The 19423-nt window shown below is 32.8% G+C and overlaps 1 protein-coding gene across 2 annotated transcripts in view; it reads right to left on the bottom strand.

The window, feature by feature from the left end:
• Positions 1-10919, bottom strand: part of LOC133312786 (ABC transporter C family member 2-like) — a 32640-nt gene extending 21721 nt beyond the window's left edge. Inside the window, exons 1-14 of one of the 2 annotated variants that reach the window (XM_061514052.1) lie at positions 10741-10919; positions 9779-10191; positions 9386-9564; positions 7859-7898; positions 6607-6763; positions 6139-6253; positions 5969-6049; positions 5255-5279; positions 4522-4578; positions 4268-4333; positions 3868-3942; positions 2710-2817; positions 1468-1602; positions 27-133 (exon numbers count right to left, since the gene is read on the bottom strand). In XM_061514052.1, the coding sequence (XP_061370036.1) occupies positions 27-133; positions 1468-1602; positions 2710-2817; positions 3868-3942; positions 4268-4333; positions 4522-4578; positions 5255-5279; positions 5969-6049; positions 6139-6253; positions 6607-6763; positions 7859-7898; positions 9386-9564; positions 9779-10111 (1478 nt within the window). In that variant the 5' untranslated portion in view covers positions 10112-10191; positions 10741-10919. Of the gene's footprint in view, positions 1-26; positions 134-1467; positions 1603-2709; positions 2818-3867; positions 3943-4267; positions 4334-4521; positions 4579-5254; positions 5280-5968; positions 6050-6138; positions 6254-6606; positions 6764-7858; positions 7899-9385; positions 9565-9778; positions 10192-10740 lie in introns of those variants that run through there. The other variant, XM_061514053.1, reaches the window with a different exon arrangement.
• Positions 10920-19423: the final 8504 nt, after the last annotated feature.

Genomic DNA, 19423 nt, shown 5'->3' on the forward strand with positions numbered 1-19423 from the left:
TAAATCATTCTTGGCAAAAGACATACTTTACGGTGTCCATAGCAGCCAAAATTTCATTCATGAGACCAATTCTCTTGTCTGTACGTTGTAATCCTTCCTTAGTATACTTCTGCATTCTGCTGATGATAAATGTCTGCTTACACAAAACATATCATTAAAGTCAAAAAATCAAATTAATTTATGTTTTTCGTAAACAACCATTTCAATCAAAAAGCTTAATCTGTTAGGTAAAAGCCACATTAATGGTATTATATTATATTTTCCTAACACACCCCTCACGCAATAGTCCATTAGGCTTGAAGGCTGAATAATCTACAGGCTCAACTACCTGAGTTAAAAAAATTTACAATATTTTAATTGAATGGGCGGTGAGGATTGAACTCATGACTACTTGGTCACAGTGACTCTGATACCACATAAAGAACTATTTCAACCCAAAAACTTAAATTGTTAAGTGAATGTCACATTAATGATTTTATATTATATTTCCTTAACATTTTCAGCAAGCTTCCATGATGATACAAAAATTCAAACCTAGGATATCATGCCACAACCACAAACACGGTAAATAAACATCAAACATCAACAACACTTTTATCCCAAACTAATTGGGGTCAGTGGTAGATGAACTCAAATGAAAGGTAAAAAGGGATAAAAATAAAGCACCCTGCTCTGATTCTATGATTTACATCCTCATCAATCTCTCCACCTTTTTGCAAGATAAGTATCTAAAACATCTTTCTTAGGTACTTCTTGACCAAGTAGACGCCATAAACAAGGTAAATAATCTAGAATATTAGCTTATGTTGTAAATATTAGAATTTATCTTGTAAATATTAGAATTATTAGTTTATTATTTGTATTAGTTAGAATATTCTAGAAGCGGCTTTGGACTTAGCCTATTAGGTTTTCTAGTCTCTTTAAATAGAGAATTCTTGTACAGCTAAATACAATTCAATAATATACAATCCTTTCCTTTCAATTGCTTGTTAAAGAGATTTATTTGGTGATTCAAAATTATATTTATATCAGAACACCTCACTACCTTGAAGGGATGAGACTATAGAAAGGAATCAAATTAAAGGTAGGGAGAGAAGAAGAAATAAATATGTTGTAAATATAAGATTAACAATGATGCTGAATAATCTTATTGTAGCTTTACACGTCAATTTTATTGTAAGATTCACAAGATTACTCACAAGTTCACCATAGATTCACAATATTATGGTAGATTCTTTGTATTTTAGCTTAGGATTTCTCTCTTTCTATAGAGAACTCGCCTCTTGTATGAAAAATGAATCATCATAATATTTTTTCGGAGTTTTTAGATTCAAAATTCCAAGTTTTAACTAAATTATATTGTAATGGGATGCACTAGCTTAATTTAGTTGCGCTTGGTGAGAGTATTTATACTAATAATCTGGTGCAGTGCAATTGTAGTACAAATTAAGCAGGTGACTCCCGTACCTGTAATGGAAACAAAAAAACTAGCATCAAAGCACCAAGAAGGGAAGCAACGCCTAGTTGTTGGTAAAGAAGAACCATAGCAATAACAATTCGAAATGGAGCTGACCACAAAGTGTGAAGTGACTGGCATATTTGCTGTTCAAGGGGAAAAAAGTAATCCATAAGTTAATTGCAAGGAGGAACTGTTACAACATCAAACATATTATTCAGAAATTTATAACAAAGAAGAATTTCAGGATGTGGTTTACAAGAGAAATTATAATTATGTCAATATCTCTAAGATTTTGGGCTCCACAACCATTTTCGCACATATATTCAAACTTTCCAGAGTAATATATGATATCCTTTTCTATTTTCATTAAAATGCTACCAGAACAGCTAAAAGTTGTTTGGGTCAAAACAACTCTAAAATAGACTAGGCTGTTTGCTCTTAATAGTGAACTTTAGGTTTGTCCCTCGTGGTTGAGTATCCATTGTTAGTGCGATAACCTGTCTTGGAAGAATGTAAAATAGTAAAAGTTTTGTTGCCATCTTCTATGCTCTGTTACAAACTGATTTTGGATTAATATGAAATTTTATGAGCTTAACCTGAATGATAAAAGCTTTTCATCTACCAGCAAATGTGATGAGAAAACCATACTATAAAAAAAAAATATACAAAGGTGTACAATATTTTTGTTTATACTATTGTCAATAAAAAGCAGCAAACTTGGTGCAACTAATTACCCAATTATATAAAATAAAATCTTACAAGTACAAGACAAAATATGAGGAAAGGAAAAGAAAGATTAAGAAAGCAAAAAGAACAAAAACAAGGATGAATTTGGCCTAATATTTGCAAATTGCAAGGGTAAAATTGTGTACCATTGACCCTCACCCCTACCCTCGTAAGTCGGGGAGCCTTGTACACCGGGATTTGCCCATTAAAAATATGATAAAATCAAGAACCGAATCAACTATAACAGAGTTACGATGAACAAATAATTGTTTGACCAAATAGTCTTGAGCTTGACCCTTGCCGTCCTTGCTAATATAATTAACATTTCAGTTTAAAGTAGCATTTAGTTTTAACATAACTGGTTACTAAGGATCAAACCAAGCAACTTTTATTAGAGAGTGCATGTTATAGTTATAAAAGCCAGTATTGGTCCCTAATTAACAGCTTTCAAGTCAAGCAGTGTTTTGACACCTGTCAGTAACAACGATTGGAATAGACATCAGATAGTAGAGAAAAAAGCATGCCTGAAGTGCCTCAGCATCAGTCGTCATCAAGTTCGTAATTTTTCCAGCAGCAAATTGCTTTCGGGCTTCATGAGTAAGCCTTAGAGACTTACGAAATACAGCAGCCACCTACAAGGAAGAAAAAGAGCATCAACATCACCTTTAACCCAAATAATTGGGGTTGAGGGTCAATGAACCCAAAAAAAAGCAAGAAAAGACTGATGAAAGAAAACAATTAAATAAGAGAGAAAAATGAATAAATAAATATAGAGAAAAAGGACAGAGAACACATGGACGACCAAACTGAGCATGTTGAGTGTGACTGAGTGAGCATGAATATCAACAGAAACATGCACAGCCACTCCTGACACAAGATCATGTGTATCACAAGCCAAAAATAACATAGATAAAGCTAGATTTTCATCCTAAACACGGAATTAATACTCCATTATCTATGTTTCAAATACACTACTCTTGGACCCTTGTTTAACAATGTCCTGAATCAATTCTCCCAAAAGTTTAAAATGTTACATGAAGACACATGTATGGTTTTATATTATATATCAAACACGCTCCCTCACGCCAAGAGCCTTTTGGGATTAAAGTGAGTCTAGAATCTAGATCACTTTATGAATGCCTTTGTATTACATCTCTAACAAAGAAATTAAGCTTTGACCAAGTGGTCTTTTTGTTTGGATACAAAGGGAACTTTCATTTAGAGAAGAAAACAGGTAAAATACAAATAGGGCAGGAAAAGATTGGTCAAAAACAAAATATTCTAAAGATAGCAACTGTTCAAAATGTCTACTTTCAGCATAAAAGGAATTCTTCTTGGAAAGTATCTCCTATTTAGGGAAAATATCTCTTGTATAGGGGTTTAGGGTTTAGGATTTGATTTGTATTATTTTTCTTGATTTTCTTGTTTCCCTATTTTCCTAGCTTCCTAATATTAAAGATTGTAAATCATATATACCTATAATCAATAATTTTGAGTATTTATTCAAGCAATTCAGAAATTCATCTTCTACATTTCTATTAAAAACCTAATGGCCATTCACTTATGAAACCATTGTTGGCCACTTACTTAATGACTTAAGGTTTCTAGGTCAAGTAGTTCCTTGACAACCTACTAGACAGGAATTAAAGATGTGAATAAATACATGTAAAAAAAAAATTTACCAGAGTTGATCTTAGCTGGAAACCAACACGTATGACATTCTGGAAATATTGAGCTTCACATAACACCCCAAAGACCTACCAAACAGAAATTTAGATAGAATCTTAGTTAGTCAAATCTTCCAGAAGTTCTAAATTACTTGCCTGTAGTTCCATCAAGCCGCCATGAAGATTGACCTTATTACTCAAAAGCCAAAAATATCTTTCATTGTTTATCATTATTTATAAACAGGCAGAAGCAATTGGTACAAGAATTGCAGTCAAATCTTAGAATCCGAATCAAACAGCAATATCATCAAACACAGCAAATTAAGAATTCAAGCATCAGAACTGCTGGCTTCACAATGCATTCTATCAAATCCAAGTATTATCAATCGAGAATTTAATCAGATCTGTATCATACCACTCCGACAAATATTGAGAAGGCAAAAATGTAGCCAATCCAGGCTGGATCACCATTTTGCATAGACTGCAGACAATTTATAGGAAATGTCATGTGACATTATGAAAATAGCTAAAACAAATCAATAATAACAAGGTATTTAGAGAATAGTACTGTCTGTGTGCGTAATACGTGTTGGGCTGGTCTTCTATTAGTCTACCAAACATGTACTAGTGGTACTTAACTAGTGACGATTCAGTAAAAGATAAACTAACCTGTAGAAGTTGATTCAATATAAGTGGGCCCAGAAATTGGGAAATATCATTGCCAATCTACATGTTGCAAGCAGATGAACAAATAAATCAATGTAAAGTTTTCAACTCAACAGTTTAATCATGTAAAAGTACAGTTCCAAATCTTCTAAGCCACAACTCTCCGTAGATTTCACAGTGGAAGTATAACATGAGCTTGCTAGTGAAAGTCTGAACAATTACATAGCTTTGAAACCAGCAGCTCACTAGATATCAGTGAACTCTAATAGCAACTTATGTTGAAAGTTGAAATGATGGTATCATCTAAATAGATGGATGAATATTTTAAACATCACGCCTTGCAGCAGTAGATATATAAGAAAACTAATCACCAATTTAAAATGTTAATGTTCTATATATTCTTGCCGGACCATCAGGACATCATCATATAGTTTGAAATGCAGCAAACTCCAAGAGGTATAAATATTTTGTATCCAAACCAAACATTGGGTGCTAGTGGCCATGTTGCAACCTTTCGATCCAGATGTCAATCATAATCTAGTCTTCACATATTCAACAACTTATAACAAACAAATTATTTTCCTTTATTGAGAAATCATATTATATGTTGAACACCAGAAATAAAGAAAACTACCCTAACAAAATCTTGGAATTCTCTTACAATGGGACCAGCATGTCCTATAAAATTCAAGTTAGAAATCCTGTTCATCCATGATATCTTAAAAAAGTACATTACCTTCCAAAAGCCTCCCCACCAAAACCTACAGAAAGCAAGATGAAATACAAATGAAATGAAATGAATATAAACACAAATGAGAGGAGAATAAAACACCTACAGTTTCATACTAAACAATAAGTGTTTTCCTCATCTTGAACTTAAGTTTACTATATAGAAGTAGAGAAACTGGTTAACCTGCTAAAATCAACTAATTAGTGCCAAGTACCATTTCACTTGAATTTCTTCTCTCTGATTATGATCCATTAGTAGATGATGTCAACCCCATTCTAAAGTTCAAGAACACAATATACAAGGTTACATAAAAGACCCAGAATATAAAAAGGATGACCACACAAAACCCTCTCTCCTGCTGTTTGCATTATGTGTTTCTTACACTTTGAGATTAGCAGCCATTTATTTTACTTTGTTCAGCTGTTCTCTGGTATTTTGGGTAAATGTTGGATCTGTCCAGGAAGTTTGGAGGTTTTGTGAGTGAGTAGTTAAAAGGTAAAACCCTTTGAAGGTCTGTAATGCATGCTATTAGCATCTGGAATAAGTTGAGGTGCGGGCTAAGGGCAATTAACACATCGTGCTCCATTCTACAGTCTTTCTATACTATCTACATCTCCTTTCCACTTTGCCAAAATCTTATTTTCTCTCTAGTTTTCAACAGTGAAAAAAATGTAACATAACAAAAAGGACCGTGATCTGTAAATCCTTATTCATATATACCTTCCTCCAAGGCATGCATTTAATGCTCTTAAAAGCCAAGGTTTTGACTTCTGAGACTCCTCAGCCCAACATCTCTGGAACCTACAGAATCAAGAGTCACTATACAGCAAAATTGAAACACAATAACTTACGTAGAAAGAGAACATTTGGAGGAAAAAGAAAACATATACCTTTTGTTCAGTGTCTCTGTCTGATCCCAAGTATCTAATTTCCATATATCTTTCTCTGTAAGTGGTCTTTCGTATCCTAGTTTCATGATGGGATTCATCCAAGAAAAAAATATTTCTGCCAAAGGAAGAAGGAATCAAAATGAGTTACCCATGATGCATACTTACAGGAATACTATGACTGCATTTTGCACTATGCTACCTCCAAAATTGATAGATAGAAAGAGAAAAACATACAACATCAACATCAACTTTATCCCAAACTAACCACATACAACATATTAGCAATTTTCACTTAAGATAGTACGATTAAATACCAGCAGCAGCAGTGATGGGAAAATTAATAGCTTATTCAGCCCAGAGTTTGACTGTTTGAAGGCTCTTCACCATAATTCTTAATGCATTTTCCAAAAGTATCCACAACATTCTTAACTGTTAGAATTATTGTTTTACTAATGTGAAAATACGTACTTGACAATATGTTGGCACGCCTCTCGGGACATATCAGCTCTCCTCTGGGGAGTTCATCATATGCAGCATCAGTAACCATTTCACTCCCAATGGGGGTATAACCTGGATAAGGATCCAACGTAGGAATGTACACAAGCAATAGTATTCCAAACAAAACCTGGACCCAAAAAGAGATAATATATTACTTTTTTATAGAAAAAGAAGTTTCACTGGAGTTCAAACTGAGAGAAAATACAAGTAGGGGGAGGATAAGATATCCTCCATGGCAGGGAGAGGGGGGAAAAACCCTAGAAGGAGGAAGAGTTAAAAAGTGCAGCAAAACTATGCAAATAGCAACTCCCTTGAAACAAACTTGAGCAGAATAGAAAAGAGAAGCCTTTAAGAAAACTTGATTCCCTATAAATAATCATTTCAACCCAAAAACTTAAATTATTAGGTGAAGGCTACATTAATGGTTTTATATTTCTCTAACATCCCCTAACAGGATTACACATAAAGAGACACCCTTAATAATGCAAGTGTTGAACTCCAAGAAAATGCAATAAGAATTGAAAACATTTAACACTGCACCAAATGTATTCCTCCTAATTTATACCGAAACCTTTACAGTGAATCAGCTGCAAAGTAGAAAGACAACTTTCCAAACAAATTGGGGGCAGATTGTCATGAAGTCCATCAGAATTGTTAGAGAAGTATATAAACCATTTATGGACCTTTACTTAACAGCTTAAGTTTTTGAGTGAGATGATTGCTTTACATGGTATCAGAGCTCTATTGTGAGGGGCGTGTTAAAGATATATATAAAAACATTAATGTAGCCTCAAGCTTTTGGGTTGAATTGGCTCTTTACAAGAATAATTAGCAGATATTTGTATGACGGTAAATTACATTTGCAACAAGCCAGGCATAATTAGCACCTATGATCCAGCTTGAGAAGTCAGATTACTGTGTATGAGTTTTGGTATGGAGTACTAGTTGTACTATACCCAATTTACTAGTATAAGTACACACATATGGAGCCTAATTGTATCAAGTTAGTACATCCCAGTATAAAGCAATTTACAAACTCTCTCTATTCTTTCTCTATAACATTTTACAAGTTTAAAGACCGATTAAGAAAGCCACCGCCAACTTCAAAGGCACAGCATTCAGATAAGCAAAATCAATGTTAAGTATCAATAACCCAGTTAGTTTACAAACAAAAGCACAACCACCAATCATAAAACACACTAAATAGAAGAGCAGAGAATACCTGGCAAACCACCTCGCTGATGTACAAATACAGCACAGATCTGTAAAGGAAACCAAAATGTGAGATTGAGAAAAACAAAGACAAGCAAAACATTTAATATGTGGATTGATATGCCTCGTTATACAATAATATATATATATATATCTACATACGCACACACAAATTCGTATGTTTGTAATTAGATGGTCCATTGTCTTAAAATATTGACTAAAAAAGTGGAACCAGAGAAAATTGCAGGTGATGCATTTGATTTACAGTATAGGGTTATTTCCAATTCCATACTCCACTTTTTGGTGAGTAGGACAAATATATGCAAGAGTAGAGATGCCAATATATATGTCATAAATAGTATAATATACATACACAACAAACACACAGTATATAATGATACACACACGTATGTATGTAGTCAGATGGCCCCCACTTTAGATCTGTAAATCACTGTAAGAAATAACCAGCTTTTAAAATATTAACTAAAATAGTGAGAAGAAAAGAAATTCCAAGTGATGCTTTTAATCCATACCGCATGCTTATTTCAGGGTTGATGCTTTAATTTTTGGGTGAGTAAGGGGGAAAAGGGCAAGGAAAGAGAGCTCAAGATTTAAGAAACTTTGGAGTGTATTAGATATATAAAAACCATTAATGTAGCCTTACCCAACAACTTAAACTTTTGGGTTGAATTGGTTCTTTACATGGTATCAGAGCCTCAGTGACCAAGTGGTCACGAGTTCCATCCTTACAATCGTATATTAGATATATAAAAATCATTGACATAGCACCTCACTTTCTCTTGTGAAATTTCTTAGCACAGGTAGGCGGGCCTGTGTACTGTCCACCTTTCAAGTCTAATGGGCTCTCGTGTGAGGGAGCATATTAGATATATAAAAATCATTAATGTAGCCTCACCCAACAGCTTAAGCTTTTGGGTTGAATTGGTTCTTTACAGAGTATATTATCTTTGAATAAAAGAGGAAGTTGTATAGAAGGGCACAAAACTCCTCCTTAGGCTACAAAGAAACTCGGAGAAGATTATTTGAGGTTGTTGGTGAACCATGGGTGCTTCCTATCAATTTGGATCATTTTATTTAAGTAGCTTTAGGGGTTCTAGAAGGAAGAACGAGGGAAAAACTTAATAAAAATGTGTTATCTATGCTATTCTTCATAGTATTTGGCTCAAAAAAATTGTATCATCAAGAATACTCCCCTCTCTTTAGATGTGTTGGGATATGATCTCTTCTATAGCATTTATGGTGTTCGGCCTTTTGTTCCTTTTTTAAGGAGTCTCCCTAAAAGATATGCAAACAGAAAGGAGACCTTTATTGTGTCGATCAGCTTGTTTGTTTTCTTCTTTCAGCTTTTCTAAAGAGGATATCTTGTCCTCCTTCATTTTTTTTTTACTCCTGATTTCAACTATCTAATGAAGTTGACCTTTACCAGAAAAATCAGATTTTAAGAAGGCTCAATAGGCAATTCACATTGAGTCATCATTAGCCAACAAGTAACATAACAAGTATGATATGATCAAACCTGCCATATAACTCCTTCACAGAAATGATGAGATTGAACATAACAGCATCCCCTACAATAGCATAAATCAAACCAAATCTGACAAACCACCGAAATTCATGGATGTAGACTTTAGTTTCGATCCCAATCAAAATCAGCATAGAGCACCAAGCAAGAGCCTCAATGATCAGTGAAATTATCTGTCAATAGATCATATAACAGCTTTAATTCTCAGAGTCAACATCTGACAAAAAAGGACTAACCAGAAGAAATAAAAGGTATTGTATGAAAAAATGATAATGCAAACAGGTTGAACAAATCAAAAACCTTCAAATTTCAATTATATGCAAATTAAATATGATAGAAAAATTTAATCATATAAACATATGTGCAGTAATCAGAGTTATAGCTCACCTCAAATGGGGCAAGAAAAGTCTGCCCATCTAAATTTAGGACTGATATTCCCATGATCAATCTGTATAATGGCTCTGCCACACAATAAGCAGCTAACAACCCCAGAAAATAATTATAGAGGTTTGACCTTAAACGGAATCTCTTGGCTTTGAAATCCTTCTTAATCAACCACATGCGATAGATGCACAGGCCTAGAAGTACCAAATAAGAAATGGCGATCACCAGAGAGTCAACTGCACAAGGAGTGTAAGGACCAAAGGCATTCTGGACCGCTCTTGTCCATACTCCATTTGCAACAGGCCGACAATACCAAACCAATGGCTCAAAAGCCATTTTTATCAACTGCTTTAGTGGAGAAGTTTAAGCAAAACACAGCACAAAATGCTCCCCTCTTTCCTCTTCAAATGAAGAACCTAAAGCCAATAACGCAATAAGCATCCAGAATTAGCTGTTTCTTCATATTAGCCTCAAGTAAGTGGATAATCCAAAACAAAGCAGTCATATTTCACCACTTTCCCCACCTACATATCTCCGAGAAAATATTTGAACATCTGAACTATCATTATTTCCTATAGCCAATAGCAAAATTTATTTCCAATTTCTAACTAGCTGTTTCTGCATATTAGCCTCAAAGTATAGAAATGATGAATCAACAAACTACCAGTGTAAGGGGAGAAAAATGAAAACTACAACTTCCTAGCATACATACACTCCACTTTTTGACTTTCTAATCCATTAGATTGAATTTTAGGAATCCAAATCCAAATCCAAATCCAAATCTACTAGTGTCTTGCACTCTTTTATTTTATTTTAATCTACAGTACACGGTCTAATGTATTGTCTTTGAACTGAGCAGAAGATTAACAGCGTGAAAGTTAAAAACAAAATCAAGCTAAATACATCGATTTGAGTGAAATTTCCAAGTTAGAAAAAGCGGAACGAAACACGAAAAAAGCACGAACCGATGAGAGGAAAGGAAGTCGAGGAGTGAGGTGCCAGTGAGTCGTAGCGAAAAGAAAAGAGACGAAAAGGTTCCAAACAGAAAAAGCTTGAAAAGTTAGGGGTGAAGGAGAAAACGAATATTTGAAGATAAGAGAGAATAAGATTCAGTCTCAGTTGGTTTGTGATGTAACCAATGAAACGAGAAAACAAAAAAAAACACAAATGGAAAATGGAAAATGGAAAAATAGTGTGTTTGACCGTTTGCTTGGAGTGGAATTCAAAGGCGTGCGCATGCACAACACAAGCCCTGTCTACACGGTATGTATAATAATTTTACCTTTTATTTCCTTTTCTATTACACTAATTAACAAAAAAACATTTTATAAAACGTAAGAATTAGAAAAAAATGTTATCATCTGAAAAAATTCAATGAAGTGTCAATTTTTAATTAAAAAGAAAAGGCGCATAAAAATAATAGCGTTTTCACCTACCACTCTGTCTCTTTCATATGTCACTGCTTACGAATTTTTCACTAACTTTTTTGTTTTTAGTGCGAATCTTATTTTGTCTTTTCTATTAATAATTATGGGAAGATAATCTCTCGTCTTACATGAAAAAATGCATTTCTATATACACAAAAAAAAAAAAAAAATCATTAAAGAGAAGAGAAACAAAAAATAAGTGAGTTATACTCACTTTTTTATGTATGCACACAATAATTTTGTCTCGAATAACATAAAAAAACTATATTTCCAATAATTATTTATATATCCGTCTGCATCAATGTTCATATATTATATTGCCTTGGGACTTGACAATCAATAAATTACGTAGATGGCTCCATCGATAAAAAAAATTGTATGCACATAAATGTAAAGATATGGTATCAAATTTCACTTTCAGATGCGTAGATATCGAATATTCTTAGGTTAATATATAAATTTAATACGCATTAGTAGGTTATGGACTCAAGTGCTTCAAGCAAAATACGTAAACAACAACAGAAACTCTTTGTTGTTTGTCTCTCAAAATGGTGAAGAAAATTATGTAGAATTTTGGTCTGAAATGGAAGCGCAGCTATCTTGGACGCTTGGTAATGGAAGAGAGGTGGGTTTCTCGTCTGATAAGTGACTTCAAAATGTAGGTTCCCTACAAGGGCTAATACTCAATGGGGAGCTGAATTTCGATGTTAATATCAAGGTTGATGATATGGTTACCGCAATGGGAACTTGGAAATTTGATGAGTTTAGAGCGTGGTTACCTGATAATGTTATTGCTGTCGGAGTATATTGCCACCGATCCCACAAGATGGACCTGACAAGAAAGTGTGGTCAAATAATGGGGAGGCTAAGATTTCGATAAGCTCATTATATCATAGCTTCTCCAGGCATGAGAATATTGATGAGGAGGCTATGCAGGTGTGGCAAAGGCTGTGGACGTGGAAGGGACCTCAAAAATCATAAATTTTCATGTGGAAGATTTTGCATAATAGGATACTGACAAGACTTAAAATTTCAGTGATTTTGATCCTAATTGTCCATGTTGTAGGCTTGAAGCTGAATCAATTATTCATGCTTTAAGAGATTGTGAGGAGGTTAAATATATTTGGTTAAAACTAAAGCCTGATATGTACATCTTTGGTTTCTTCACAAATGATTCTACATTGTGGCCATCAAATAATATTAACATTGGTACTTCTGAGTGGTTATCAATTTCCTGGATAATTATTGTCATTCTAACATGTTGGAAATTATGGCACTGGAGGAATGTAGTACTACATGGGGTAAGGCTCCTTCTTTGGATATCAAGGTTCAGACAATTAAAGAGTTAATTCTAGATATGGAAAAAGTGAAAGTGGGGGTGGTTGATAGACTAGCAAGAACAGGTAGTATAAATACTAGTATATGTTGGCAATTCCCTGAGGTTGGATCTGTTAAAATAAACTATGATGGTGCGGCTCGTGGCAATCCAGGATCTGCTACTTGTGGAGGTCTAATTCGAGATGCAAGAGGTAATTGGTTATGTGGATTTGCAAAAAGGTTAGGTAGTTGTTCATCTTATAGAGCTGAGTTATGGGGTATCCTTTGCGGTTTGGATGTGGCGTGGAATGAAGGATATCAAAATGTGATTTTAGAAAGTGATTCATCTAGTGCAATTACTGTGCTCACTTCTGGAAGTGCAATAGTCTGTGAGATTCAACTTGTTTTTCGTGTACGGAAATGTATTAACAAAGACTGGTAAGTAAGGATTCAACATACGTATAGGGGAGGGAATTTGTGTGCGGATTGGCTAGCAAATTTTATTTTGAATGATAGGGAACAAAATGATCAGCTAATGCTTCAGGAACTTTCGCGTGGAATTCATCTACTTTATTTGGCCAATTTTGTTGTTGTTGCTAGAAATCGTGTAGTAGTTTACTCTTGATAGGATAGCTGTAGTTTATTTTCGTGTTATGTTTTAATTTATATTTGGGTTTGTTTGTCTTTGTTTTGGGCTGCTGGCCCTTTTGTCTACCAAAAAAAAAAAACGCATTAGTAGGTTATGTAAATAAAATTTTGAAAAGTTGTTTAAACTTAATCAAATTAAATTTTTTCATATCCCTTTTTTTTGTGATTATATATATAACTGTTAATAATTAATGATCAATATTTAATAAGTTCCTTATTTACTTAAAATATGACAAGTTATTTTAACTATGATGAGGGATATTTTTATTACCAAAATTTTTCACTACCAACTTATTATCTATCTAATCACCGTTGAATCAATATTTTCTCTCTCTTCATAAACTTTTTAACATTCTCTCTCATTCATCCAATACTTTAGGGTTGTTTTTTTACATTTTTGTTAATATTTTTAACTCAATCATAATTATTTATTAACTTTTAAAATTTATATTGAATTATTTATGTAGGGTAGCCTTGAATTTTTTCTTTATTTGATAATTAATTAGTGTAATTAATTGATTGTCAACTTTGAAGGTAATATAGAATATAGATATGGATATATTTTCATTACCTCGTATTACATTCGACTTCCATAATTTGATTTAAAAAATATGATCAGAGAAGCAATTTTATTTTATTTTATTTTTGTAATAAGCAATTATTTTCTTTGAATCCTCTACCCCTACCGATAAGCAAGTATTTACCTGCTTGTCTCTAATATAATAATTTCGTAACGACAACGCAGGCAGACGGGGACCGAAGTATATCAATTTATTTATGATAGAGTAGGGGTTGTATAGGTGGATGCGATTCCAAAACTTTTGCGTCATCATTGATTGGTTATTGGTGGCAATTGGCATCCACTTTCCGCAGATAAAATTGCACTGCTGATTTTCCTCTTTTTCATGTTATTTGTTTTTAAAATGATTAATGAAAGAATATCGTACATGAAACAAATGATGCAATATCATATCTGTATTTAATTTCTGGACAATCATTTTCTCTTGATAAAAAAAATTCTTACCAGTGATTTATGATATAAGGGGGTGTTTGGTTCAAGTTTTTGGAGAGGATTACCGGTAATCCTTTTTTGGTAAATGTAATTACCACGTTTGGTAGAAGGAATAAATTACGATTCCCGGATATCCAAGGATTACCGGTAATTTGATTTATAAAGAAAAGTCACTATTCAGATTACCAAAAATAATATGGTAATTCGGAATACCAATCAGAATACCAAGTAAAGGGAAAGCACAACAATAAATTTTGAGACAAAAATACTCCAATACACATAAAAATCTAGACCCAATCTATCAATTACAAAAGTAAAAATAGTTTGGGGTTATTTTTGTAAAATAACTTCATATTCCAAGTCATATTTCGTTCTAAACCAAATATGGAATCAGTAATTTTTACCCAATATTCCCGGTAATATTTTGGCGAACCAAACACATCTTTCATAAGATTCCAAGTAAACTCAATTTCTACTGAATTCTCATTAATCATGATTCCCGGTCACCAAAAAATTTCTCTTGTACCAAACACACCCTAAGTGAAGTTTATAAAATAGTGGAGAAAAAAAATTAAGATGGGATCTACTTATACCATAAGTCATTAATAACAAAAAAAAGCAGTGATTCTCATATTAGCAAATGAAGGTTGAATGAAACAATAGGATTAAAGTGCATATTTACATTAATAAAAGATATTGGATTAAATTTAAGGGTTCGTTTTTTCTGCAGTTACTGCAGATAAGTTATTTGCAGTAAGTCAATACGATGTCGTTTTGGAACGGAAATCATGGTGTTTTTGTAAATTTAATTTAATTCAAGGTTATAATAGTCTTTATATTTATAATTTTTTAAGATTTCAATATCAAAACGACGTCGTTTTGAGAATAAATACAGATAACTTATCTGCATTAACTGCAGAAACATTTTTTCTTAAATTTAATAATGCACGATATTTATATTAAATACCATGGCATTCTCTCGATAAATCTTTTACAACTCATAGGAATATAGGTACACTATAAGGGCACGTTTGGTGCGCATTTTTTGAGATTCTCGATAAACTGAATTTTTATAAATTTTAAATTTTTGGATACTATCGTAAACTGAACGTAAAAATCATATTTTTTAAAATCGAGATTTCCGGACAAAAAAAAATTTCTCCTATACCAAATGCCCAACAACTCATAGGAATATATAGGCTTTTCAAAAAAGAATTTTTCATGAGTTATTTTAAAAAGAAAAATCAAAATCAAAATCAAAATTATTTTATGTTTGTATGTAATATTTGAAAAGTATTATTAAATAAAAATGTCATTTGAATTAAAAAAAAGAAACATTTTTTAAATATAAAACGATTGTTGTGCCCTTTTCTCTTTGTGAATTCAGATTATTTTGTTGTGTTTGGGGGGAAGTGTTTTTCTTTATCATTTTTCTCGAGAAAATCTGAAGGAAAGTGAAGTTGAAGAGATAGGTTTCTGTTGTGTGTTCTGAAGCAGGGGAGAAAATCTGATTCTACCCAAAATCCATTTTTCGAAATCCTCGAACCAAACTCTCTCTTAAAACCCTAATTCAATCACTAAAGAAGAAAAAAAAGCATAAGATCGATGTGGGCAGCTTCTTGCCTGACGTCATGTGTTGCGGCTTGCACATGTGAGCGTACAAGATTGTCATTTCAGGAATCAGCCGTTGTTCGGTGAGAATCGCGTACTGTAGCCTCTTCGCCTTCTCCCTTATCGTTTCTCGGACTCTCCGTGAGGTTGCTCCTCTTCTCATTCTTCCCAATAAGTTTTTTTTGTTCAAACCCTCCCTTTTTTATTTTTAAAAACTTTACTTGTGTTTTGCAATTGATTTGTTTTAACGAATTTTGAAGATGAAAACGAAATTTGAACATCGAAACGAAGGAGGAACAAGAGTGTAAAGATGTCGAAGAACTAAGGGGGTGTGCTTGGGAGAGGATAAATTTTGTTTTATAGAATCATGATTTTTAATAATACGGTGGAAAAATGAGTTTTCTCGAAAAGTTATAAAAAAATAATTTGACAGGTCAAAATATTTTAAAAAATGTTAAGTTTATTTTCTTGATTCTATATTTAGTTGTGTTAAATTTTTTCTTATCATAAGAATTATACAATACCAATTCTTGGAAGTTATTTTTAGAAAATTTAATATACAAAATAAAATTTTGGAAAAATCAGTTGTCCTAAATTTTTTTTAAAATGTTGTATCAAATATGGATAAATAAAATTATCACCTTCAATTTTTTGAAAAACCTAAAAAAAAATCTTCTACCAAACACCCTCTAGAAAGTAAGATCATGCACGTTAGTGATTTACTTGCTTTTGACTTCTTCTTTTTTTTTTTTCAAAAAGCAAAAAAATTTAGCTTTTAAAAAAAGTTAGATTTTATCTTTTTTATTTTCTTTTGCTTTTTTTTAAAAGCCAACATTCAAACAATAAAAAATTCTAAAGGTATTTAAAAAAAATAGAAAAAGTAAAAATCCACCCAAACACATATTAAGTCTTAAAAAAAGGTTGCTTAACTGTACCGCTCTTTAATTTATTAGATTAATTTAACATCAAGCCACGAGAAACCAATAAAAAAAAAAGATTGTATATTAGAGAAAAGTATTTCTCCAGTCATTGAAGATAAAGTTATTTTCAGAGCTCAACACGACATCGTTTTGAAGTTATAAAATCAAAAAATTATAATAATAAAAACTAAAATAACCCTGTAATATATTATAATTACAAAAACATCTTAATTTCCATTTCAAAACAATATTATTTTGAACTCGCTAAAGATAATTTATCTCCATTAACTGGAGAAATCCTTTACCCTATGTATTATGATCTTAGAATGAGACAACTTATTATTTGTTAAGTTTTGTCTAACAAAAACTAATATTTATGTAAAGCTACACTTAAACACAGCATATGTTTATGCTAATCATTGTAGTCCCACCCAAACTATATGCATATCTCATATAATTTATGTGAGATATTTTTTCCCAATATAAAAGTAACAAAATCAACCCCCAGGGTAGCTCAGTTGGCAGCTGAGCTCCTAAGGGATTGCTTGGTGCAGGGATCAAACCTTGCCTCAAACAGTTTCTTGGAAAATCTTTGGGGGCCAGAGGATAAGCCAAAAATCTTCGGTTGGGGATTAGTCTGGTCCTTTGTCCGGTTGCGAAGCTTAGTGCACCCACTGTTACAATGAGGGGCTAGCCCAAACGGGCCGTACCCCGAGAGCATGGTGCCCGGAGAAGATTGAATGGAGATACCTCCTGGCAATATACCAAAAAAAAAAAGTAACAAAATCATTTTGTGTATTAATTAAAAATATGAACATATTGAACAAAAATTAATAACAAAAAAGAGTAAATACCTTTTGGGTCCTTAACAAAAAACATGGTCCCCTTTTTAGTTCCTTACAAAAAAAAATTAGCCTCGAGACTCTTAAGAAATTCAAAGTGAACCCATTTAATTGAAATTGTGGTCTTGACAAATTCAAAAAAAACCAACATTAGTCTTCAAAAGGATTAAAATATGTCTACTTTGAATTTCGTGGGGATTCCGTGACTAATTTTTTTTATAAGACTAAAGAGGGAACCGTATTTTTTATTAAGGACTCAAAAAGGTATTTACTAAGAAAAAAAAATATGAGAGATGCTCGCGTACAGTAGTCATGAAAGAGTATTACTTAATACTTAGTCCACATATTTAGGTGCATTTAACATCATATCGCGAGTGGGAGTAGTATTTGAATAACTGAACGCGTAAGCATCCTTTAATTGTCGTATATTAGATATAATTAATGGTGAAATTGTACGGGTGTAAAGAATTTTGAGTGGATTGTACGAAATAAAAAGAAAAGAAATTTGAGTGGAAGTGAGCCGTTAGCCCGTTACAATCATCACTCATTATTTTCTTGCAATCCTCTCAATAATTCATTTAGTGGGGGACAAGGGTTATCTTTCCTCCTGTTGTGTGGGAGTGAAGATTTTGTTTCATGCAGAGACACTAACAGACTAACACCATGGGTCCCATTATCTCACGTGTTTTTTAGTCCGCTAGAAAGGAGGACAATGACCATATTGTCATTTTTTAAGCAAAATTTTACTTGATTGTCACTTCTGAAAAAAAACATTGCCAAAATGCCACACCTGAATCCCGCTGGTCTGACAAGCGGGAATGGACTGGACACATATCAGCGTCTGAATGGTCAACCATTCTCGCTGGGCTGCCCAGCTAGAATGACAGAATGCTGACACATGGCAAAAGCACAGACAATTGTCTGTGCTTTTGCCAGACAATGGTCAACCACACCTGAATCTCGCTGTGCTTTTGCCACGTGTCAGCATTCTGTCATTCTAGCTGGGCAGCCCAGCGAGAATGGTTGACCATTCAGACGCTGATACGTGTCCAGTCCATTCTCGCTTGTCAGACCAGCGGGATTCAGGTGTGGCATTTTGGCAATTTTTTTTTCAGAAGTGACAATCAGGTAAATTTTTATTAAAAGAGTGACAATATAGTCAATGTTCCTTGGAAAGGTATGTTGCTTCTTGCAAAATAACACTTATATTTCTCATTTTTTTAATTTACTTATTTCTTTTTATTACAAATCTAACTCTTATACTTTTTATTAAAATAAGTTATATTTACCATCTCTTTTCTTTTAATTTTTTTCTTTACAATCACATTTATCGTTAATTTAATTTTGATTTAAAGATAATAAATATAGTTATAAAATATTATAAATATAACCTTTCTCTTTTTTTACGTAAACAAAAAATCAGGTCGATAATTTTTTATATACAAAAGAAAACTGTGTAGCGTAATTATATTGCATATAATTTTAATAAAATAAAAATAATGATATGAAGTGATTTTATATAAATTTAACTTTAATTCTTTAAAAAAAAATTCATTTTATCTCCTGCAATACTTGTTTCTTGAATTTCGTCCTAAAGTCAATATAAAAGTTGGGTTTGATATCTTTCATATTATAAGAGATAAAATTATCCTATACATACATAAAAATATTTGGTGTCCATATTTTATTTTTCTCTTTTTTCTTTTTATGTGGGCCTCACACATTCTTATATATGTGCATGAAGTAATTTTATCTCGTATAATATGAGAACCATAAATTTTTTATTAAGATTGCTTAAAATAAAATAGGGAAGATTCTGGAAGAGAGCTGCTTAGGAATGCAGCTGGATGATTGGGCTAATTGAGTTAATA

The sequence above is a fragment of the Gastrolobium bilobum genome, unplaced genomic scaffold (assembly GCF_033153095.1).
Source record: "Gastrolobium bilobum isolate Gb01-03AN ecotype WA unplaced genomic scaffold, APGP_CSIRO_Gbil_v1 utg8540, whole genome shotgun sequence".
NCBI classification, from domain to species: Eukaryota; Viridiplantae; Streptophyta; class Magnoliopsida; order Fabales; family Fabaceae; genus Gastrolobium; species Gastrolobium bilobum.